At 36.2% G+C, this 24,566-nt stretch overlaps 2 protein-coding genes across 3 annotated transcripts; both read right to left on the bottom strand.

Moving 5' to 3' along the window:
- Positions 1 to 4,794: 4,794 nt before the first annotated feature.
- Positions 4,795 to 13,530, bottom strand: LOC116163217 (integrin alpha-PS3-like). Of its 2 annotated transcripts, none has more exons than XM_031477071.1 (20): positions 12,411 to 13,530; positions 12,250 to 12,362; positions 12,095 to 12,198; positions 11,925 to 12,045; positions 11,783 to 11,877; positions 11,432 to 11,737; positions 7,758 to 7,970; positions 7,599 to 7,707; positions 7,367 to 7,552; positions 7,148 to 7,321; positions 6,967 to 7,097; positions 6,659 to 6,918; positions 6,400 to 6,610; positions 6,189 to 6,352; positions 6,067 to 6,139; positions 5,502 to 6,018; positions 5,368 to 5,458; positions 5,184 to 5,316; positions 5,077 to 5,133; positions 4,795 to 5,023 (listed from the first exon to the last, which is right to left on the bottom strand). In XM_031477071.1, the coding sequence occupies exons 1-20, from the start codon at positions 12,569 to 12,571 to the stop codon at positions 4,916 to 4,918; spliced, it is 3,327 nt and encodes a 1,108-aa protein (XP_031332931.1). In that variant the 5' UTR covers positions 12,572 to 13,530; the 3' UTR covers positions 4,795 to 4,915. The 2 variants fall into 2 exon arrangements, with proteins under 2 accessions (XP_031332931.1, XP_031332932.1); XM_031477072.1 differs by having other exon boundaries at positions 11,432 to 11,734.
- Positions 13,531 to 13,647: 117 nt separating this feature from the next.
- On the bottom strand, positions 13,648 to 23,737 carry LOC116163218 (DDB1- and CUL4-associated factor 5). Its single transcript, XM_031477073.1, has 10 exons — positions 23,454 to 23,737; positions 20,815 to 20,995; positions 20,623 to 20,762; positions 20,443 to 20,572; positions 20,119 to 20,393; positions 19,954 to 20,069; positions 19,781 to 19,900; positions 19,589 to 19,735; positions 19,378 to 19,538; positions 13,648 to 14,857 (listed from the first exon to the last, which is right to left on the bottom strand). Exons 1-10 carry the CDS (start codon positions 23,647 to 23,649, stop codon positions 13,888 to 13,890), a joined length of 2,436 nt encoding a protein of 811 aa, XP_031332933.1. The 5' UTR covers positions 23,650 to 23,737; the 3' UTR covers positions 13,648 to 13,887.
- Between the last annotated feature and the right edge of the window lie 829 nt (positions 23,738 to 24,566).

Below are 24,566 nucleotides of genomic sequence, written 5' to 3'. Positions count from 1 at the left end.
TGATTTTGCATTTTGGAATTCATTGTCCACAGGTCCATTGTAAAATTTAACGTCACTGCGTGCAATCAGAATCCAGTTGATTTTGTTCCAACTTTAATTGTCAAGCTTTGTGTAATATTTGTGCCATAACAAAGGTAATAATGTACTTAATTTTATTTGAATTCAGCTAGGGGTAGGTAATTGGGTTGCTTTAGCCCCATGACCCAAATCAAACACTTCCTCGATATTTTACCAGTCCTCTCCAAACCCTCTCTCAATTTAATTGACACGTCGTTCGAGTTCATCTTCCCCCACCCCTCTCAGAGACTGCCTATTTTGCACATGCTTAAGACCAGATGCATGTGGGGTGACACAAAGGACACATAAGCTGAGACAATTTAAGTCATAGTCAGTGCAAAAATGGCCTCCCATTTACAAAGGAGGACAAAATTATTTTTATAGAAAGACAAAACCTGTGCCAGCAGTCTTCTAAGCGGGTGATTAAGGATAAAGACGAATACGCAAAACCTGCTCCACTACACTACTTAACCTCCATCCCCCAAAAGTGTTGAACAGACGAGCACCCTTACGGTCTCAAATTTAGGCTAAAAATGTCCTTCAAATATCCCTTTTTTTTTGTAAAGGAAGTACCTACATACTTTCACAGCTGGGAAGTAACTAAAACTTAAGTTACTTTTAAGTAACTAAGTTACCTGCAGACCCTGCAGTAACTAAGTTACTGTAACTTAGTTACTTTTGAAATAACACTAAAAGTAACTTGTAACTTAGTTACTTTCTAAAAGTAACTTATAACTTTTCCATATTCAGAGGAACTTAGTTACTTATAAAGTAACTAAGTTAATTTCTGGTAACTAAGTTACCTAAAAAGAACTTAGTTACCTATTGAAAAGTTACTTTCTATTTATTATAAAAAAATTGCAACTCGCCATTTGCCTTGTTAGTTGTAAACGTGAGACTATTGTGTTTGTGAACGAAGTAATATGAAAATAAAACTTTTGGTTATTCAGTATTCAGCTGGTTCTTATTATTTGTTGAAATTCGAAGCAAGCAACTCGAAAGTATCTTTTTAAAAAAACTTTTTTAAAAGTAACTTAGTTACTAGTAACTGTAACTAAATTACTTTTGTTTCTAAGTATCTACTATAGTTACTCAAGTAACTTAAGTTACTTTTTGGAAAGTAACTATGAAAAGTAACTTAGTTACTTTATCAAAGTAACTTTCCCAGCTCAGCATACTTTGTTAGCTGGTGCGCGATCCTAACCACCTATTTAAAAAAAAATTCCAAACTCTCCTATAGTTCAATTGGCCTATAGAGCTGAGGTTGGGCCAAGGAATTTTTACTCTTTGATTGGACTTAAAATTGTAACATATTCAAATCTCTTTTAAAATGGATTCGACATCAATTACCGCAAACTGCATAGTTTAAGTGAAATAAAGGTGGGTTCATACGTTTCCTAGCCAATCAGAAGATAGCAAATTTTTAAATCCTACGGCGCCGGTTTACGACGGAAAAGTTGTAGTTGAACTACGTTTCCGTTGTCATTTTTCAAACCGCATCCCTATAGACTATGAAAGGAAGGGTCCAGTAATACCCAGTCAATCGCAGGCTGCGCGTTGAAACAAATTTTCGCAAAGCTTGGTGAAAGCGAAGCATTTTTACTTCTTGTTTATGCTGTGCAGGTGCTGGCATTTTCGGCCGTAAATGAGTTATGGTCAATGATCATTGAATCATTCTCGAATGTTAGCTCAATCACTTGTTCAATGACTTATTACTACACAACTATAACATTCACTATGCGTAGAATAAAATTAACGTTACTCCCTTACAAATATTTTTAAATATTGATCCCAGCGAAAAAGTGTATAGAACCTTTTGTATGGAGAATTTTATGTAGCTTTCTTAAGCATCAAAAATTTTTTCTATGGGCCACCGTTTTCGAGTTATTTAATTTAATGTAAAGGCAATGTTTAACTACCTACTTACCCATTGTAAGGCAACGGTGTTTTGCGAACGCCAATCGCCTATATTTCCACTCATGCCGAGACATTCTTCACTTACTTACGTATTGCAGTTCGCTTTATTATTGTACATAGTGTTTGTAAGGATAGAAAGTGATTGTAATTTTCTTTTAGCACCTGGCGGTGATTCATTTGACATTGAGTTAGTACTCACATACGATTATAAAGTTTCCTACAAATGCGAAGTATATCTTTGCGAGTGAATATTTACTTTAGTGGATCGTTCCGCCTCAACCCTCCAATTACTAAATGTATTCTCTTAGGTACAGTAGAGGCGATATTAAAATTAGAACCATTAACCTTTAATAAAGATTATTGAGGTCAGAAGAGGGTGATTAACCGACGAGCAGCCGCGGCATATTAATATATTTACATCACCACACACAATTTTATCAACCAGAAGAAGTAACCTAGGAGAAAAGGAAAGTTTGTAACAATCCGTTATAATGGGGTCGCCATATTTTTAAAAAGGTAACCTAATGCTGTTGGACCGGGAATAATATAACCTTCCATTTCATAAAAATGCAAATAAATAACTGATTAGGATAGATTGCTAACGCCTGTTTGAACCTGTAGGCTATTTCACATGTTGTATCAAAGGAAAAGTAGAAACCTATAGTTTTCCAATTCCTCTTGTAGTGTTTTCTTGATTAATGTATCTACAATATTTGGTGATATACCTAACACCATCAATTTTAAAGCAAGCTAAGCTACCACCCCCCGCGTCTCCATCCATCTGCTCTCTGGTAGTAGGCCGTGATTAAAAAACCAAAAAATTAATAGCTTTCCATGCAGAGGTTAAAAAGTGACATCGAAACAACTAAAAATATACAGGGTGTTTCATTTTAAAAAAATTAGTTGTCTATACCGTAAAAATGGGATACCCTGTGCATTCAAAAATAATTTCTGTAGATGGCAATAACCATCTATGGTTGACATTTTACCAAAAGGTTTTGATATTTTTTACCAGGTATGAGCGAGGAAAGACCGACGCACTGTTGCAGGACCCTGTGTATAAGCGCTACTTTTTTTCAAAAACGCACTAAAAATTGGACTCTAGTTAATAGCAAATAAAATAAGTTACTTTTCCAGTGATTCTAACATGTGCACTGTATACGAAGTGCTGTTTTTGCAGATTTCGTATAACAAGTGCTGCTTTTTGTGTTTTTCCTAAAAAGGTATTTTAAACCCTCTTTAATGCAAGATATGACAATACTTGCCATTCCTTAAGAAAAATTGTAGCCTACGTACCAGCGATGGAAAGACTTACCTTTACTTGTTCCTGTAAGTCGAGAACTTCTCGACCTTCCTTGAGGGCGGAGCCTTTGGTGACTTTATCTTCCTGTCATGCGTTTCTTGTTTAAAAACCCGGTCGAGTGTGATAAGTCCTGTTTAACACTGCTTCTACTTCCTGAAGGACTCCGAAAAAGGCTGGTTGTTAGTCGGTCTCAAGTCTTTTCCTGGTTTTTCAAGCTGTTTTGCCAATTTAATTTTTTCGAGGTCTGTAGTAAAGAGGAAGTCCTCAGGTGGACAGCTATTTGCTATTTCCGAGATAGTTTTGCTCATTAGAGGCTTATCTTCTAACTTGGGATAGGTATATGTTATTAAAAAGGTTTGAAAGGATTTTACCTGCGTCGACTATTTCTTTAGTCAAGCTGGGCAGGTTTTTATCTCCGTCGAAGATTTTTTCAAGAGCGACTCCTATATGGCACATAAACCCGCTACTCAATTATTCTTGGTAGCGCATGTGCGTTGTGTCTCTAGAGTTGTTTCATTGTGTGGAACGCTCTCGCTCATAATCGTCTTAATTTCAGGATAGGAATAGTTTTGTAACAGAAAAGAATTTTCTTCTTTTCCTAATCCATTATAAATTATATGGAACCATCTCCCTCTGCAACTTCAGACTGTAAGGCGAAGGTTTTACCCAGGGCCGTGCGAAGGTTAACGCCCGCCCGGGGCAGAATCTAATTTTGGCGCCCCTCCGAATATAAAATTATGAGGTTGGACAAGGAAAGGCTATAGGAATAATAAAAGTAATTTTTATTTTTCCATAATAAATATAGGTAGGTACATATTATTATATGTACATGTTTATATAATTCGAGGTAAATCTTTCACTCACGCCTTTGTACGTTCCTGACGCGGGATCAGAGAGCAAATGGATGGAGATGCTAGGGTATTAGCTTAGCTTGCTTTAAAATCGGTAGTGTTAGGTATCCTTATATGGCATACTGACTGTGTATACCACAAAGTGATACCGAGACCCGAACACTGAAGTATAATGTCCACCTTGTTAGTAAAAGATCACAACATAGATAACCTGTTAGTAATAGCTACGGAAACATTTTTTTTGTAATTGGTCAATAGAAGTCGTTGATAGTATCCTACCTGCAATGCAGCACTGTCTGTATGGTTGCCTACATACGTATTTTCTTCCATTGATTGATTACATGATATTGTGTAAACATACTTAGTGATGACGTCATAATACACCGATGACGTGCGCGCAAAATAGGTTCGGGCCCGGATATTTGTGAATGTAGAGTGGGTTGGGTTGGTAGAACCTTGGCTGAAACCACGCCCACTTCAAGACAAAAAAAAGCGCCAAAGATGCAATGCGTTTCTCTATTGTTTCGCTAACCGTGGTTCAAATCAGTTCTGAAATAATTACTATCTATTTGACTACCAAACTGTAAGCAATTTGGGAAAAACAAAAAGGTCTTGGCCGAGACCCATTTCAAAATTGTGAACTGAGAAAAGTTCTATCTCTAAAAATTTTAAGTTTATTGCACACCTAAAGTACAATTCAGCAGTCCGTACCACAACACAAAAGTTTTCAAAGAGATGACTCAAAGAATGCAATCTCTACATCCGGATGTTAATGTTCGATAGTTGGTCATTTTAAATAATTACTGGTTTCATATTCAGTATTTTCCACTTCAAAATTCATTTCTTCATCATTTTCGTCAGGTACGTGTGTGTCTTGTTGAAACTGATTAGCTCCCTATTTATACGACAAAATGTTAACTCAAATAATTTACGCGGATAGGTATTTACCTCGGCTTCCTTTAAGGCGGCTAGTTCTGCTTTCTTTGTCCTCTGGAAAAATCCCGCCTAAAATAGACCAGCACAAATATATCAAAATATCCTTAGGAATCTAATACCTTGACGAGAGCCATAGTTAGAAGAAGCAGTAGTAACAAACCCGCAATGGCAGCTGCAACAATGATCCATGTATCCACAGATTCTTTAGTGGTTTCGCCAATAAAAGTACTAGTGACATGTGCAGTATCTGGTCTACGAAAACTGTTGTTAAAATAGCATTAATTACATGTACTACACACTTACCTTATACCACTTTGCTCAAAATTTTTAGGATTTCTAATTGTGAGTTCTCCATCAGTTGTAAACAGAATGATATCCTTTTTTCCCAAAATTTCTACAATGTCTCGTTTAAATATTGAATACCAAAAAGGCGATACCTGATATAGAGGATACATTGATAAACATTTTTAATTGCAGTGCGGTTGTGGCCTGCTGTTTTCCTTTAAAAGGTCCGATGGTGCAACTGACTCTTGCACATATATACTCCAAATCTGGATGAGAACAGTTAATAAACAACGTCCGATTGAGGGGGTATGCTGTGATGTCGAATTCTACATCACGTTGTTTTCGCAATAAAGGTGGATTTGACGCAAAAAATTGATTAGTATTATCGACAATTAAATTTTCGGCATTTGCGCTTTCTGTTGTTGTAGTGATATATGATTCATCCGATTCTTTACCATCTTCAATGTCAAGTTCGGAAGAGAACTGATCCATTACATTTTCAACGATATAATGAACATTGCTGCTGCAAATTATTGGTTGATTAGCATGATACCCTTCTGGTGCATACAACTGCACCATTCTAATAAGATTTCCCTTGTACATAACGTGAGTTGGAATTTTTATTTCCAATAAAATTTCGTCGATTGTGCTTACACCAAATTTTTCTATCTGTAAGCATTATAGTTATTAAGATGTAATTGCTATTGGATTACATACCTGATATGTTTGCGTGAAATTGGAGGTGCCGTGCGTGCTGTTACTGTATGTGAAACTTTGTTCACCCGATTTGCTATAAAGTAACGGTAAAAAATTACAAGTATACCTTTACCTATACTCACCCTGTCAAATGCATATCAGCTTCACGGGTGGTATACAACCTTTCTTTGAAGATATTATTGTTCATATTTTCACTACTTGTTAAAAGTATGAACTGAAAATCCAGTGGATCCCCATAGTTTGAGGAGATTAATTCTTTCATATCCAGATCTAACATTATCAGTTTCTAAAAAAATCTTTAATTGTTTTCAAATGAATTGTACGTAAGCTTACCCATTTCTTTTCATACAGAGGGTTATCTACGTTGCATATAATAGACCCAGACGAGTTTCCTTCTAAACAATTAATTGGAATACTTCTAAAATGAACTAGCCTTGGTAATTCGACGATTAATTGCGTTAAATATGCCTTGTCTCCCTCATTGCTAATGTTCACTTTCAATTTGAGATAGTCAGTCGAACCTAATACATATTTATTTTGCGAACTGTAACAATTAACCTGAACAACTTCCGGAAGTATGCTGCATACTTACTTAATATTAAGGAAGGTAGCTTTAAGATTTAGTTTCGTTCTACATATATTATCCGCGCCACAACCGAGGACAAATGACAGTTCCAATTTTTGCTCTTTTACGGAACGAATTGGATTGAGGATTGCGCAGTCTTTGCAAAACTTATCTTGTGGAACACTTTCATTTTGTTGTACATATATCACTTCTCGCTTAGTTTTGGCGATAATTAACTCTTGAGACACAGTTACAGTAATTGGATCGTAACGATTAGTCAAGTCTTTCTGAAAATGAGCGATATAGCTAACTAATGTCAAAGATGATATAAGTACCTGGATTAAAAAAGTAATATTTTCGCAAACAATATCGTCAACTTTCAGCGTCAGAGGTTTCACACTTGGAGTTTGTGGTGGTAACATTGCTCGTTGAAATAATTCATCTACAACCACCTTTCGTGTTACAGCTAAAAGCGTAAGTAATGAATCAAGTTTTGGGTACAGTTCAAATACGAACATATGGTAGGAGGAATAAAAAATCCAGTATACCAAAAGCAGGATTTTATACTAAAAAACTCAGCATTGTGCTCCAAACGAGGAGTCAGAGAAATAACAGACAGCTGTAACGTAACAACAGGTTTACTTCGTATAAGGACCACATGTCCGGACAAGTATGCACCAACTGCCAAATCTGCAACAAAATTAATAAGGCGTAAAACTAACGTGCAATGGTTACCATTATATTTATTCATATCCACGTCTGTCGGTTTTGAAATGCTAATTCCAAACCCAAGAATGTTCGGTACAAAATCTTTACCCGCTATACGTTGAGAGGGACTACTGCTGAGCCCATAAGAGTTACCACGATATATATAAATCGCTCCACTTCCTTCATTCTCATACGGTGCTCCAACAGCAATGTCTGTCAATGGAAATTAAAACACCAAATATAGTAATAAGATACCTACCAGAATATCCGTCACGATGAATATCGCCTAAAAACATTATACAACTACCAAATTGGCCCCCAATACCTTTTCCTTCAATAAATTCAATCTGCGGAGTTTCTAGACTCCCCTAAAAATAACGGTCCTGTCACAAAGATGATATACGACCATTACACATACCTTGCCACTTCCTAAAAACACAAAAATGCGTCCTTCGTTATACTTCGTGCTGGTATAAAAAGGAGCGCCGATAATCAGATCATCATAGCCATCCTCATTAATATCGCCGGCGCATAAAGTAGCTCCGAAATATTCGCCATATTGGTAACCTTGCTTTGAGTCCTTTACGTCCAATGCTTGATCAGAAGCATTTAAAAATTGATACACAAGTATCTGCAATAGATTGCAGACACTTTAGTTACATTTTGCAATCACTTATACCTATATTGCTAACTGCTAGTGTTATTAATGTAGTACTTAACTGTAATTATTCCGCTACTAGTTACCTTAAAATATTTATTGTACTTGTACAGTAACTTGGTTACTGTGCAGTTGAGCTATGTATGGGTCGTTAATCTTGTTGGTGACTGTAAGTCCATCGATGAATTTACAAGGGTGGTATAGTACAGTTTTTCGAATTTGTATTTTGTTCAACATAGAAAAGTGTACACATGTACCGCTTAATAGCGAACATGAACAAAAGTACCACACATACGAGGAGCGACCCAAAAATAACGGGAATTGGGCTGGAGGGGGAGGGAGAGTGGAGAACCAATATTGTTCGATCAGGTGTCCGTCAGTCAGTGCGCATAGTTTGCGTCGCTATGAGTGCGTCGGTTCGCCCGTGAGAATTTTTTGAGTAAAACAACTTTTTCTATTTCGCCGAAAACGTGATGGCAGATTGTCGAGAGCAACGCGCGGCTGTAAAATTTTGTTTCCTGTTGGGGAAATCGGCCGCGGAAACTATTGTAATGCTTAATACTGCTTATGGGGATGCTTCCCTGAGTAAAACCAGAGTCTACGAGTGGTTTTCACGTTTTAAAAATGGGGAAATGACAATTGAAGACCAACCTCGTTCTGGACGCCCGAAATGACGAAAACGTTGACAAAATCAATGCTCTTGTTCGTGAAGACCGTCGCCGAACCATTGATCAACTCTGTGAGATGTCTAGAATATCATGGAGTTCAGAGAGGATTTTATCCGAAAATTTGCACATGAGAAGGGTTGCAGCCAAATTTGTCCCTCGCGTTCTCACAGACGAGCAAAGGGAGCGTCGACTTCAGGCATGTTTGGAGCTTCAAAATCAGCTCAAAGAAGCCCCGAATTTTTTTCCAAGGTGATTACTGATGACGAATCGTGGTGCAACGGGTACGATCCCGAAACAAAGCAGCAATCGAGTCAGTGGAAGACAGCTGACTCTCCACGTCCCAAAAAAGCTCGCCAAGTGAAATCAAACATCAAGACAATGCTGATTTGTTTCTTCGATTGCAGAGGTGTTGTGCACGCGGAGTTCGTTCCCCCGAGCCAAACTGTTAACCAGAAGTTCTACTTGGAAGTTTTGAAAAGATTGAGGGCGAGTATCCGGAAGAAAAGGGGAGAGGGAAACACGCGACTGGTTTTTCCATCATGACAACGCGCCGGCCCACACCGCCCTCTCCGTAAGGCAGTTTTTGACCAAAAACGGCATGGCACTGATTGTCCACCCTCTCTACTCACCGGATCTAGCCCTCTGTGATTTTTTTGTCCCCAGACTAAAAAGAGGCATGAGAGGAAAGCGTTTATCGAATCCACTGTGGATGAGTTAAAACAAAAATCGCTAGAAGGCCTAAAAGACATCCCGATAAGTGAATTTAAAAAATGCATTGAACAATGGAAGGATCGTTTGAATAAGTGCGTTGTAGTCAATGGGGAGTACTTTGAAGATGATAAAAATTTGGTATAAAAATATTAAGAAATAAATAAATTATGATGAAATTCCCGTTTCTTTTGGGCCCCCCCTCGTACATTATCCATAAAGGTATGCATTTTTTAAATATGCGAAGAGAAGTATAGAATTCTAAGTGTGTTAGACGAGGAAAAACTTTCAAAGGGCTACCACGTGCTATTTCTGTGTGATTTTTAGAAATTTACTTAAATAACTTTGTTTGAAGTAATTTTAATATTCCTAAAGAAATCGACCCGTAAAAATTACTTGCATGAAACCGATTTGTATTACATTTATGAATAAGAATCGAATCCAAACAAAGGATTTTGGTTATTTTGGTTCGTTGATTAGAATGTGGCCTTTAATTTCAGTGCTTCCTTTGGTTGGCTTAAAATTTCGTTTAGTATTCAAAGGTGGGTGTATATTTTTAAACAGAAGAATAAACCAGTAATTCATTATGTGGTAAAGATGAATTTTACAAGGATCAAATTTAGCATAATCACGAAATAGGCATTTCATTTTTTTTCTATTTTATGAACCAAATCGTTGTTTTGTATCCAGGAACATGTAAGGAAAGTAACTGATCGCGTTTGTTTTAATTATATATTCAGTTCACTAAGTAATATACGTATTTATTCGAATTCGATCAAACTACAGCGTTAGATTTATTGCATTTCAGGTCAAACTTCCGCAAAGTAAAGGGTATAAAAAACATTTTTATTACTGAGAACATGAAACATGTATATAAGAATATTTCAATTTATTAAGTGTACATCTCGGGGACTACACGAATAAGCACAAGGTTGGTTTATTTTTCTTGAATTTGTGTATTATTTTTTTGTTTAAAGTTATCGCTTTTGTAAATTGTTTTATTTTTGTAAAACGTGAAATTGTGTGTTAGTGTAGAGACATCTGGCCAATTTGTGCACGTTATAAAAATTGTGTTTGCGATAAGAACTTTTTATTAGTTGAAGATGTAGTTTGTCATTATATATAATATAATAATTTTTAATTTTTAATAAGATAATAATTTTGTGAAAAAACAAGGTAAGTGAAGTTGAGAAGTTTGTAGTGGTTTGTCCACTTTATGACAAAAGTCTGTCAAGTTTAAAGAGGCAAGTAGTCCTGTGAAGTCTCAAGGTTGTCTTGTGAATTAAAAGTTTAAAGTTTGTTAGTCATTTTATTCATCGAGTTAATGTTGTTGCCATCAAAATTTATGTGGTAAAGAAAAGTGAAGTTCAGAAGCTGTCAGCGTTTGTGTGTGCGCCTTGTTATCGCAAATCTTTTGTAACACCAGTTTATTATAGAATTATCAAAAGAGAAAAAAAAAATTTTAAGATTTTCTTATTTTCATGTGTTTTTTCGGAATAATAATAATAATAATTCCGTTATTAAATTGGCGAAAGAAGAAAAATAAATTTTTGTCTTTGTAATAATCAATTGATTGTGTGATTATTCGAACCCATATTGCGACTCCAATAAAGTGTTCGTGTCAAATTTACCTTTTGTATAAAAGATTTGTTGATCAAAATTTTTGTAATAAACTCTTTACATTCCTTGGAAGTTCATCCGAGTCTCCCAAATCATTAATTCTGTGTAGCAGATGCAGTTTTGTTTTGATTTGTTAGAGGTAGCTGGATAAGTGTTTTGTGGGTGGTGTAGTTGAACGCATACCCTTGCACACAGCATTATTTATTGGCGTCCAACGTGGGGCCATAGAATTATTGATTCAAAATTTATAAGACGCCATGGAAAAAATTCCCAAGAAATAGTTTCATTATTTTATTAATATCATTAAAATAGTAAACAGTAGGTGTCAGTTGGATATTAAAAATAATGGCATTATAGTTTAGTATTTGTAATATCTATGGTCTAGTAGATATTTGCAAAATTTGTCCTTACAAAAAATATTCAGTTATTATAACATACCTGACCCACTAAATTTCGAGAACGAGGAGCTCCTGCTACATATAGAAGTTCGGTAGAGTTAAAGAAATAGCCGGAAGTAACAGAATATCCAAATAAGCCAAATGCCGCAGTTTGAGTTGTTGTCATTGCATTGGCAATATTCAGATCTGAGAAATCCGAATAACCGATCTCTCGTTTGGTAAAAGTGTTGGGTAAAATTTGGAGTTTACTGGCTACTGGCGCGCTATCGGGTCCATCTCGGTACAATAGTGTGGTTCCGTCCCAATTATACACACCGGGAGCACCTAGAAGCAACTCCGCCTCCTGCTAAAAAAAAGCTTGTATTTTCATTTATTTAGCAAATTTACATACAGGATTTTTTGTGAAATGAGCAGACATCCCCGCCTGCCCCTGCCCATAGTAGTACACATTAACTTTTGCCGTTCGATCGAAAACTATCCCTTTTCCTAATTAAATAATAGTCATAGTTTCGTTCGTTTATTTGTCTACTTACCATTATCCAATAATGGTACAAGTTTATCGTACAACGTCTCATTATTGCTGGGGGCCCAATAGCAGGCACCTAGCATCCAGTAGTCCTGTATTCGATCATTCACCCAACGATGGGAGCAGACCTAAACAAATGACATTACTACAGCTGACCACAATGCATGGAATACGTACCACAATACGATTGGAATTATGATCAATATCCATAGCACCACCAATCCATGCTTTATCTTTCTTATCACGAAATGAGCCACGAAATGTAGCGCCAATCCCTGTCTCTAAGATTACAAATTAAACCAAATTGGCTCTTAAGGGGTTTGGCTACTTACGAGTGTCAACATCAATCAATGAGCAGGGTCCATAAATGTCACATTTAAATATAACACCTGGTTCAAATGCATTGATCTCTGAACTATTCCCTCTTGGTGATCCGACTTGCACCCTTAACAAATTGTATATCATATCATAATCTTCCACAACCCATTCTTACCAACTGGGCGATCCATGTAATACAACAGAATATCCAAAATACGCAGCTCTTTGCTGATTTTGTAGAGGATTGACATACACAATAGGGTAATCGGTATCAAAATTAAAACTTACAACGAACATTAAATTTAAAATCAAAGATAAAGCAGTAAAAGAAAACATTTTAATTTCAATATTACTGCCGTCTTATACATACTGATGCATGTGTTAATTTAAAAGTAAGGTTTTGGTAAACCACTGCTTCCTGTGCCGTATCAGTTTGCATGTTGAAACAGGAAATGTGCTAAAAATATTATAGTGTCATCATAATTTGCCGAAAATTGCAAATTAGGCAATGTCAATGAATGAATTAAATTCAGACTCTCATTTAAATTACTACACACAAAGTACGTAATCTACATGAGCATAAATACAAAAATTGCTGTCACTGAATTTATCACAGAATGGAAGTAGGTTATTTGATTTCTAATATTGTCACGAAATTTGTTTTAAACAAAGTGTATAAATAGAATACTAACAACAGCATTATGCATAATGAATACAAAATAGTCTGGACATCCGTTTGAATAACACGATGTTTTCCTTCACCTGACTACTTTGTGAAACAGTAGAATATGGTCGTGAGTTAATAAGTAGTAACTCTAAGGCAGAACTGAAAGATATTTCCACGAAAATTAATAGTTTTGGTGGAGTCGGTTAATATCGCCCAGTACGTACATCAAATGCTGTCATCAAACAATTGAGAATTCGCTTAAAAAGTAAAAAATTTGTAACAATTATGTAGCAATATATTTTGTTCATAATTTTTTGTCAAAGATCATTTATTTTTTATGCCAGGAGAGAGTATTCACTTTTATTTTTCATCTTGTTCAACATTTGTGAGTTTTATCAACTAACTTTTGTTTGAAGCGATGTCAGATTTTCCACTGCTAGTGCATAAGGCAGGGGTACCAATTCACCTAGTCTTAAACTACCCGTTACTAGGTAAATGAAATGTTGAGGCCTTCTACCATACATCCATGGCTACAGTAAATACAAATTTCTCTATCTCTGTTGATATATTGACTCATTTTTTTAAAAACCCACCACTACTGACACCTTTTTGGACGCTTGACCCAAGTTATCATTGGAGGTGGTGAAAAATAAAGGGTACTTATATCTTCATTTTAACTGTCACTGCAAACTTGCCGCAAATGGTGCTGGCAGACTAGACAAGAAAACCACAGTAACCTAGTATATTTCATAAAGAACCATTTTATTGTCAAATACCTCCACAAGTCGAAATCAAAATTACAGGCAATTATCAATGATAGCATCACATTAAAAACAAAATTATGTGCAACAACATAATTTTGATTGTTTTGCGTTGCGCGTGTTTGTTTTTGACATATAACTTAAATAATCTAGCAACAACAGCAATGGTAAAATTGACGGTAAAATAAAAAAGTAGATATGTGCAACAGGAAAATATATTAAAATTAATTAGAATCAGAATCAGCGTAAATCTTTTTTCTTATATTAAGTCTAGCCTTTTTATCTCGCTTTCTAAATTGTTCATAGGGATAATCAGAATCGTCTGAAGTGTGATCGTTACAGTGGCCCATTAGAGATCTACTCGAACAAGGGCGGTGGATCTTGGAATTGTATTTTGTGTAACCACTTGAGCAAGAACCGGTTGCAAAACCACTATCGGGTGTACTAATTACAGTATTTAGAACTTTCTTAACAGGTGTACAGTCATATTCGCACTCACTACTATCACTAGCATTAATGAAGGAGTCCTGATTCACATGAGCGTCACTATTTACATATACGTCATCGCAAACGTCACCAGGTATAAACTTATCTCCACGTAAACCATTCGTACAAACGGTATGGGCTATGTTGTTTTTTCCATTGCTTAAGGTAGATGTAGAAGGAACTTCAACATTAGCGTAATCGTTCCTTAAAGCCACCACATTGCCATTATTGCCACGATTTGTTATATCTATAGCTCTCAGGCACATGTCGTGACTTCCATTTAACGGTGTTGGTAAAATAGTAACAAAATTTTCCTCGGAGTGGGTTCCCTCCTCGTAGCATCTATTTCCAAGGGCTTCTTCATCTGAATCTTGTTCAACGAGACGATACACCGTGCTTGAACTGGTAATGCCAGTACTTGTGCTAGGAGCATCTATAGAACTATTTGAAACACTATTTTCCGAAATATCTTGGAAACTTTGCCTGGTTTTACATTTTTTCGATCTAGTAATTTTCTCAGATTTATCTACGTGTAATTTGTGTTTTCTATTTTCTCTATCGATGTATAAAGGAACTTTAAGGGGATGATTCTTTTTCAAAGATGTTTTCTTAGAAGTACCATTACTTTTAACAAACTTATTGCTGTGCGTTGCATTTTTAAAAGTGGTAGATGATCTTCGTTTTCTACTATTTTGTTTCGTATTCAACCTGTAATTGAAAACCGATTTTATTACTACAAATAGTGATTGGTAGTTACTTAATTATAAGCGCCCAGTACAATCACCACAACACCAGCAGATGCTACAGTGGCAACTGCAAGAAGCTAAGGAAGCATCACTATTCACTGCCCAGGCCAATATCGAACTGGGGTGAGTTTGCAAATATAGAGGCGCTGCTGAGGTTTGATTCTAGCAACGCCTGATAAACGATAGATAGGTATTGTCTATATACGTAAGTATGAAAAAGATACAAATGAACCTGCAACACTGTAGGGCGGCTACTTTAGGCAGACGCCTCACTGCAAACCAGGACATTGCAGCTCCATAAAATCCACCAAAAATAAAAACGAAATCGGCAAATTTCGGTTTGCCTGGCATACCTTCGGAAGTAATCGGAATTTTCCGCTTTACTTTACAGCATGATACAGGCCGCGCGAAATAAGTAAACTTCGGCTCTGCATGCGCACTCGTCTTAAATTGGAGGGGCGGTAACTTTCACGCGTTGCCAGTGGCGTAGGTATTTATTGTAAGCTACATAAAAGTAATTATACTGTAATTTTGTGAATAATAACTTTAAATTATTGCATTTGTGTCATTTTTTATTATTATATATACTGCATTGCGCAAACAATTCCTTAACCCTCCAGCACTCGCGTTATGAGCATTTCTCTCACGCAAAGCAAGGCATTTCGTACACGCGCCGCCACTGTGAGATTTGACCGATCGGGTGCCGAGTACCTGCGCGCCCGAAGTTTACTTATAACGCGCGGCCTGTAATAACTCTTTAATTACGCAACTTTTCTCTAATTTGATCGTCGTATTTTTTATGGTTTCCAAGATCTCCATGATAAATGTCCTTTTCTAGGACACAGTGTATATGCAAGTAAAAAAAACACAAAGATTTTGAACTCCTATGGGCGTGCTTGTATCGCCAGTCTCGGAAAAACAAATTTATATTAAGTTCCATGAAATAATGTGGATCTTCAAAGCAAAAAATTAAGTGGGACACTGTGTTACGATTCTCAAAGCAAATGGAAATCTTTCAAAGTGCATGGGAAAGGCGTGGAACTATTTGAGGAACGTCCACGTATTAACGCTGCACTTTTTAATAAATCGGGATTAACCACCTCTGAATGGATGCTATATCAGCATATCAACTATATGCAATATAGCAATACAGTTCCAGGGGACAGGTCCGTAGCCTGAATGAAGTAGCAGGGGTGGCCGGTTTTTTGTAGGGGGTAAGAAGTTTCTGATAAAGACTTCCCCTGTAATTTTTGTAAAGGAACGTATAACCATAATTTCCAGTGGGGGCAAAACCACGTTCTAGGTGGGGAAGCTCTAGTACTGAGGATTGAACCCGTTGAAGACATTGTGATAAGCCTCTTGCCCATGTCTTCGGTGTCATTACTAAGGGTGAATCTAGAAATCTAGAATTTTTCGGGGGGGCTCCCCAAAATTGAAGCTTACATCCTTAAACCTACTGTTGGGTGTAAAAAATCAATTACACAACCAGTAGAAATCTATAATAAAAAGAAGTCAATTTATGACCCTGTTGTAGAAGATTCAAAAGAAAAATATTAAATCTATTTCAACATTGAAGTCATTGCTATTATGGTTGGTGCAAGACGATTTCGAAGTTCACTAGGAATCTACTAAAGTAACTTAATGTCCCCTCATCAGTTGTTTTGATGTTGCCACATCTGCAGTTAGACAATCCTGCAAGATTATTCAATCTCACCTTTACTCCAAAATTCAACAAGAATGAAATACAGCAAACAATAATCATACCTAAAAACCCGATAAATATTGTTGTGTAGACTACGTCAATAAGATGGGGCCACCCTGTATGTTGCAGTTCAATTTTTAAGTGCAGATCTGGTGAGTTAGTTACGAATAGAACCAAAGTTGGTTTATTTCACTTGAATTTGTATCTCAGTGTTAATTTTTCCTTTTAGAAATGTTCTTAAACGCGTAATTTTTGTTTAAATTTTAACGCTTTGCAATTATTCAACTTAGATAAGGTATTAGAAATTTGCGTATTTTAAAAAAGGTTACATCTGGTTCCTGCGATAAGACGTGAAGTGAAGCGAAGAATTGTGCGTTCCATCGTGGCTAGCGTTTATCTAATATGGTTATGATTGGCAGAGGAGGAAGAAGTTTATTTTATGGTGGAAGTGGTGTTTCCTTAAATTAAATTCGTGACGGTTTGAGAGCATGGACTTTCCTTTACAGGCAGTCCGTCTGTTTATGTGAAAACTTTTTTTAATAATCGGCATTTATTGTGCTAAATATGATATTCAGTATATATTCTAATGAATAGAAAAAGGGATTTCAAAGGGGCGAAAGTTCAGACTAATGGGCACCAACATTTTTGTGTTTATCAATTAATTGTGATTAATCAAACCCACTGTGCGACCCAGATAAAATTTTCATGTCAAATTTTTCTATTCATTCCCAAGAATTGTGTCGGGTGTTATTGCAAAGTTGTGTAGTTAATTCTTTGGAATTTTCGGAAGTTGATCGAGGCTACCGAGTCTCCCAAATTATTAATTTGAAATCAACGTTGAGATTTTTCATTGTGACAGGGGCAGAACGACTACGAGGAAAATAATTACAATTCTAAATTTAAAGGTTGTTGTGATTTGAGCTAACTGGACAAGTTCTGTGGGAGACTTAGTGATCGTTTGCTACTGCACACAGCAATATTAATACATGATACATAATTATACGTATTGAACAATACACAACTAATAATTGAACTTAAACTGTGCAATGGTTGTACCCAAAACCCCAAGGGTCTTAACAACAACCCATAAATTCCTCGCCCTCATTTTTTCTAGCAGCTTCTCTCTTTCAAGTATTACCCGCTGCCTCGCCCGCTCCCCAAACCATTTTTCGTAGTTCCAGAAAGAACACAGCACCTCCCTATAAAGTATAAGGTGTCCTAACTCTCTCCCAGGTTCCACAATGAACAGGGCTTTCTTTCGTTCTATCTTACTGGTCTGTATAGAGCATATATGGGCAACCAACGGCCCGCGGGCCTAATCTGGCCTGCCAATTAGTTTTGTCCGGCCCCTTAACATAATTCATAGTTAATACTTCATACGACCCGCCAAGTTACATTAGAAATTCGAAATAATTAATTAATATGATTATTAAAGTCACTAGATATAGAAAGTACCGGAATCATCCGCCATTTTTGGGCAAATTGCTGCCAACTTAAAAAAATTGACAAATAAAATTTGAATAGCTGTCATTTTTTATAACCTAACTTCCTCATGTTTTATAAAAATATATATAGATATCTCCAAACAAGTGGAACAATCTCTAACATTAAAGCTACTAGAATCTGGTAACTTCCGCCATTTTTGGGCAAAAATCATGCGTTCTCTCTCTAACACCCGAGCCCAATGGATAGCGGTACTTTCTATATTTAGTGACTTTAATGATTATGTTACACGTGCAGCATCTAGTGGAAGTGAACCGAAGCTTCCTAGACGTTTGAAAGCCTCTTTGAAGATGCGTTTCTTGTTTCAGGGGTATTTTTCAGATTTCATCGCAATACTTATATACCGGGTGGGTCAATAAAATGACACATGCTTTATGATTAAGAATCATTTTTAAGCCATATATTTGCAACAAATCTTATTGATTTTTACGAAAGCAAAAAATAGATCAAGACCAAAAAGGAATAGATAATTATTGATTTCTTTAAACATACTTTTTTGACTACTTTATTTGAATTTTCAAGTCTGGCCCGTGGCCAATATAAAAAATGTTATTTTGGCCCTTGGAAAAAAAGGTTGCCCATGCCTGGTATGAAGTATACATACAGTCCTGCACCTTACCTTAAACATCCACCGAATTAAAATTGGCTCTCATCCCCCATACGCACTACATTCCCCCCACCTACAATGAGAACGCCATAGTGGTTACAGAAGAACTCCCACCCACGCCCTATCAATCCTTTACTCTTGTCATCTCCCTCGGTGGCGCCTGGCTCACCCTTGAAAAAATGATCAACACTCCCATGAGCAGATTGCGAATTGCGTTGTGAATGCAGTCCGCGAATCGTTTCCCTTTTTCCATTTCTCTAAATATTCAATTAAATTCATACCAGACGCCTGAAGTTAATAACGGGTCATTAAATGTTAGTCAAATTTTTCTTTTGCCAAGTTGTTTTCTGCTACACTTTGCAGGATTATTTATTTATTTATTTGGCCTTTATTTTAGAATAGGCGGGGTTTAAGCCAAGGCTGCTTTACCAACCGACCCCAGTATACATTTACAAATATCCATGCCTGAACCCGGATTCGAACTTCACATAAACAAAGACCTCACACCTATATCCTTGAAGGCTAGGAATGTAGGTACCATTCTGCTTTGTAAGCAGGGAATATTGGAGCCTATACAATTTTCACACTTCCAAGATTGAACTAAATTTTTTGGCAATGACTATTTTCAGCAGGCAAACTAAAAATCAAAATACTTTGCATAAATACGTACTTATGGACTGAACTGGAAGACATGTGATGTGCCATTTTAGCCAAACGCTTCCTCTTTTGAGCTATCAATTGTGTGATACGGTTTGGTTTCTGTTTCTTACAATTTTCATCGAACCACCTCTTTCTAAGATGCAGTGATTCAATCGAAACAACATTATTTTCCTAGAAAAACATTTAATATTCACATACACAATGTAAAATCAATCACTTACCTGAGCATCACTATCACTATCAGTTGTTACTGTAACTTCCGAAGGGGAATCCCACCCTTCAATTTCTCTCTGTATCAAAGAATCGAAAAATGCCATCATTCGTGAATCTTCCTGCACCGACTGGTCACTATAATCATGTGAAATTCTCTACGGACAGAACTTTAAACCTAATACATATTTGCTAATTACAACCTGCTCGGTATGACCCACTAAGTACACATAATCCTCGTGCGAATATACATTTCTGGGTGTTTCGGTATGTTCTTTTACCAATGATCCTTCCCAATTACCTATTGGCAAAGTGCTCCACAACTGAAACAATCTTCTATTATATAATTAATATTAATTATTTACTAATCACCCACTTTAACCATTTTCTCCACACCTGAAGACGCAATAAGATTGCTGTGTTTATTATAACGTACTTGATTAACGATTGATCGATGTCCACGTAATACAACATGAGGCATACCCCATTCCGCTACAAAAAGAGCACAGTAAAAAGAGTGCTTCCAATTTTGTTAACTTACAAGAATCCTTTGGTACATGCCACATGTACAAGTTAAAGTCATCAGATCCACTTAGAATATACTCGTCATTATCGCCGGCAAAACAACAAGTCTTCATAGTACACGAGTTATAATATTGCGGATGATAAAACTGACAAATTGCATTTTGACTTTGAGTGGCATACAGAACTGGAGGTAATCTTCGTCGCAAAGCGAGCAAACGTGAACCGCTAGAATTGAAACATACACTAATTCCACTCACTTCTCCAGTCGTACAATCATAACGTATCAGTGCCCTAGAGATGTAAGGTATAGACTTAGAAAATCTACCACGATAAAATTTACTCTCTTGGTTTACGGTAATCCCATAAAGAAATGCCTTCCTCCGAATTTGCGGTGGCCAACAGACGAGAATTAAAGGGATTAAACATCACAGAATGGAACCCAGTCTTTTGTTTTGCGACACACAATGGATCTAAATAAATTAATGGAATCATACGTGTAATAAATGGGGAATAATATTACCGACGGTACTGGATTCTCTTATATCAAAAATAAGAATCCTTCCGTCATCTCCGGCGGTCGCAATAATAAAATCACTTTGTGGATTAACACTTAAACCGTACACCGGCTTTTTATGCAGCAATTTTACGACAAAACTGCCACTAAAATTACTCAAGCTATGAATAAGGTCATATTAGATGCAGTTTCACGTACATCCTCAAATCGTGAACGATCACCTGATCGTCATTCCCACCGGAAAATATTTTTGAATTTTTTGAGTCGAATGCTAAACAAAATATGTTACTTATATGATTTGTTTCCATTGGAATCGGCGCTCCCTTTCCGTGTATCGCGTCAGGGAGGGACCAAAGAAGTACTCTTCTGTCATCTCCGCCTGAAATTAAAAAAAAAAGAATTGTCACACATTTGTAAAATAAAATGTACCTATTGTGATAACTATACACTGTGCCGGAGATGACCACGGCCACTATAGGCCTAGAAAGGGGTAAGAGATACAAATTCTATTTTAAAGAGGGACAGTGGGGACAATAGATAAATAAAGTGCATTTTTTTAAACCGAAATAGCTTAGTAAATGGTTGGGTTATAAGGGGAGAAAGCTCTGTACACATAAACATTTAAAGACCGCCTGGTATACATTCAAAATCCTCCGACACTACAATATAATTGCACTGAAAGCTTCGACTTCACTAATAATGTCTCGTCCAGTCGATTCATTTTGCCTCCACTCCCCCCCTCCAAACCCCTCTTTTGATAAGGGGTCAGAAAGAAGGACAGTAGTTGGTGGAAAAGGGTGAAAGGGTTCCTTTCGTTGAGACCTTTAATTAGAATACCTGAAAGATAGAATTAATTTCCAACGGTTGGTGAAATACAAGGTGAGATGTGGTCAAAAAAGTTAAAATCGGTCGCCATTTTCCAAGATGGCGGCCGTAGCACAGCATACACTTGTATCCTTGTTCATCTGAGTTTTTTTTAGCTAATAAATAAACAAATATTGTTGTTTTATTTCCTTTCCTATACATGGTGTCCATTTTTCAAGTGCAACTATGGGGATCTCACTTATCTTAAGAGATAGAACGTTGGTTAAATGGGGGCAAAGTTGCCAATTTTCGTGCTGAATAAGAATCTGAAAAGAAATTTAAAATATCTTCAATAGTTTTGAAGATATCGCAAAAAAACGACAATTTATGATTTTCGTTTTTAATTTGTTTATGATAAACTAATCGTAGTAGAAATTTCTAATTAACACATTAGACGGACACTTTTTAATGAAGATTTCAAATATGGCATCCTGTTTTTAATAACTTTCAATATAACGGAGAAACACGTACCTTAGCAACGTTAGTTTTTCTTATGGGCGCCATTTTGAATTTTCACATTTTGAGATTACGTCTTTTTTTTCTCTTTACAACGATATATCACACACATGGTGGTTCAGTATCATATTTTTCCTAAAAATACAATTTTTAATTTTTTTAGAAGAGTGGTTCTCTGACTGCTGCAACCAGACAGATGGATCAAACTGTCAAACTTTTGTTTACAACAAAAGAACGTTTTGTTATTCCAAAGCACTCTTCTCAAAAAATTAAAAATTGTATTTTTAGAAAAATGTGATACTGAACCACCCGAGGAACCGTGTGATAATCGTTGTAAAGAGAAAAAAAGACCCAAAATGTCAAAATTCAATATGGCGCCCATAAGAAAAACTAAAGTTGCCACGTGTTTCTCCGTCATCTTGAAAGTAATTAAAAACAAGATGCCATATTTGAAATCTCCATTAAAAAGTGTCCGAATAATGTGTCAATTAAAAATGTCTATTACAATTAGTTTATCAAAAAAAATTAAAAACAAAAATCAGAAATTTTCGTTTTTTTGCGATATCTTTTAAACTATTGAAGATATTTCAAATTTCGTGTCAGATTTTTATTCAGCACGGAAATTTGCAACTTTGCCCCAATTTAACCAACTTTCTATCTCTTAAGATAAGTAAGATCCCCATAGTGATACTCGAAAAATGGACACCGTGTATATCCTTGATGCGAAGATCTTTATCAAGGGCAACCCGGAGTAACTAAATACAGGGAACAAATATCCCACTACCGAATTATTCATGCAACTAGTTGCATCTCGTCACCAAACGAGGTTGAAACCCTAAGGCCTAAATGATTAATCACATGTGGAAATATCAACGCAAAGTTTAGTTCGAGGTTTAGTTATATCACATTTTGCTGGGCTTGAAGAGGGCATTTTAGAAATGATATTAAATCAAATACCGTAAACTATCAAGGTAAACTACTAAAACAATTGAGGTTTGACAGCAATCTTTTGTCATCAAGGCACTCTCCTGAGAAAAGAATCAGTAGGAAAAATACAATTTGAGTCATATGAAAAACTAGGTTGGTGCTGAAAGGAAAAACTATGCTCAAAACATAGGATAACGACGACTCTCATGGTGATGTTGGAGTGGACTCTCTACATGCCTCCGCTATTCGAGCCACCGGTACAATACCTATATACAGAGAAATGCAGAATTACAGAACTATATATAATAGTCACACAGACAGACAGACAGACAAAAAATATAAATTCCTAAAGGCTATTTTGCTTCCTTGATGATAGCAATTTATGCTATATATGATAACAGCCGTAGATTTTTCTATAATATTAAACAAAGTACACAATATTCAGAACAACATATCTTCATCTGGATAATTATTAGATTATAGAATGTTATTAGAGTGAGTAAGTGCATTAATAATAAGTTCATTAAAAGATATTTAAATCCCCAGATAATTTGAAAATATTACAAAATATACCTACTAAAGAAACTTACCTGAGATGAGGAGCTCTCCTTCTGCAGAAAACTCGATGGCGTTAACACACCCATAATGGGCAAACAAGTCCTTTCTATATAAATTTTTAGCTTGTGCCAAACGTTCCTTAAATAGTTTATTTTTTATCACGAATTTATCGTTTAGTGATCTATTTATAACATATCCTAATGGGTTTGCAGACGATAATTTAGCCATAACATAAAACTACACAGTTCGCTTGAAATTATTTGACATTTAACCAATAAAAATCAAGAACTCGTATATCAAATCAGCTGTGCACAACATCTGGGAAAGGGAGGCCGATTAAATCACGAAGCCATAGAACAGAGGTAATTTCTATTCTGTATGCCAAGACTAATGCCAACCAGTGCAGGCATTGTAGGATTTGGCAACGCTGCATAAATCCAACTGTTCCCCCCCCGTTTGCATCTTATATTTCTTTGTATGTATCACGTGTTTGAAAATGAGTGAAAGATAAGGCGCTAGAAGGACCACTTTTAACTATAAGCTGGGTACTCAGAATCCATGAGAGTCCGGTATGACCCTCTCGTCTTGTCAATTAGCACGGGTACGCAATGTGTTCAAATTGAAATTACGCTCCAAAAGGTCACCTGGCACTCTGAAGGGCTCGCAGTCTATTTCACGGCGTTTCTAAACTCGACTAGTACTGGAAAAGATATAGAAAGCATCGAAAAGAACTCTAAATTGGTTCTGCGGTTTCTATACCTTACTAAAGTGTTTTCCCGACCTTAAGCGCATCTTGCTCTGGAATCCAAAAAATTTTTTTTTAAATCTGTTTATTTTTTAAAATATTTTAAAGTGGAAGAGCACGAAAAAAATATTTTTTTTTTTGTGGACTTCGCCCTTTGGGCATTTAGATACAGTTTTAGTTTTTTTACTGTACGATAACTATTGATTTTTGTATAGCCATTTTTGTCCACACTTTTCTGTGGTTTCATTAAAGTTTTGGGCATTTATAAAATGCCCAAATAGACATTATTATTATTGTCAATCTTTTTAGTCAAAATTCAGGTCTAGCCTGGTTAACTAATCGCACGGATTAAAGTCAACTAACGATTAGTGTTTGTCTCTAGTCGTTTGTCTGGTCAAGT

This window comes from Photinus pyralis, unplaced genomic scaffold, assembly GCF_008802855.1.
Source record: "Photinus pyralis isolate 1611_PpyrPB1 unplaced genomic scaffold, Ppyr1.3 Ppyr1.4_LG2, whole genome shotgun sequence".
Lineage (NCBI taxonomy): Eukaryota > Metazoa > Arthropoda > Insecta > Coleoptera > Lampyridae > Photinus > Photinus pyralis.
This window is presented reverse-complemented; position numbering and strand designations above follow the sequence as displayed.

What these genes read in the sequence shown, in the direction of transcription:
- LOC116163217 (XM_031477071.1), bottom strand. Translation starts at nt 12,571, where the DNA reads ATGTTTTCTTTTACTGCTTTATCTTTGATTTTAAATTTAATGTTCGTT. An exon ending in TGTTTTTAGGAAGTGGCAAG is followed by an intron (nt 7,708 to 7,757) that starts GTATGTGTAATG and finishes CGTTATTTTTAG; the next exon opens with GGGAGTCTAGAAACTCCGCA. An exon ending in CTCTGTATGAAAAGAAATGG is followed by an intron (nt 6,353 to 6,399) that starts GTAAGCTTACGT and finishes AGATTTTTTTAG; the next exon opens with AAACTGATAATGTTAGATCT.
- LOC116163218 (XM_031477073.1), bottom strand. Translation starts at nt 23,649, where the DNA reads ATGGCTAAATTATCGTCTGCAAACCCATTAGGATATGTTATAAATAGA. An exon ending in GTGTGGAGAAAATGGTTAAA is followed by an intron (nt 19,901 to 19,953) that starts GTGGGTGATTAG and finishes AGATTGTTTCAG; the next exon opens with TTGTGGAGCACTTTGCCAAT. An exon ending in TAGTGGGTCATACCGAGCAG is followed by an intron (nt 19,736 to 19,780) that starts GTTGTAATTAGC and finishes TTCTGTCCGTAG; the next exon opens with AGAATTTCACATGATTATAG.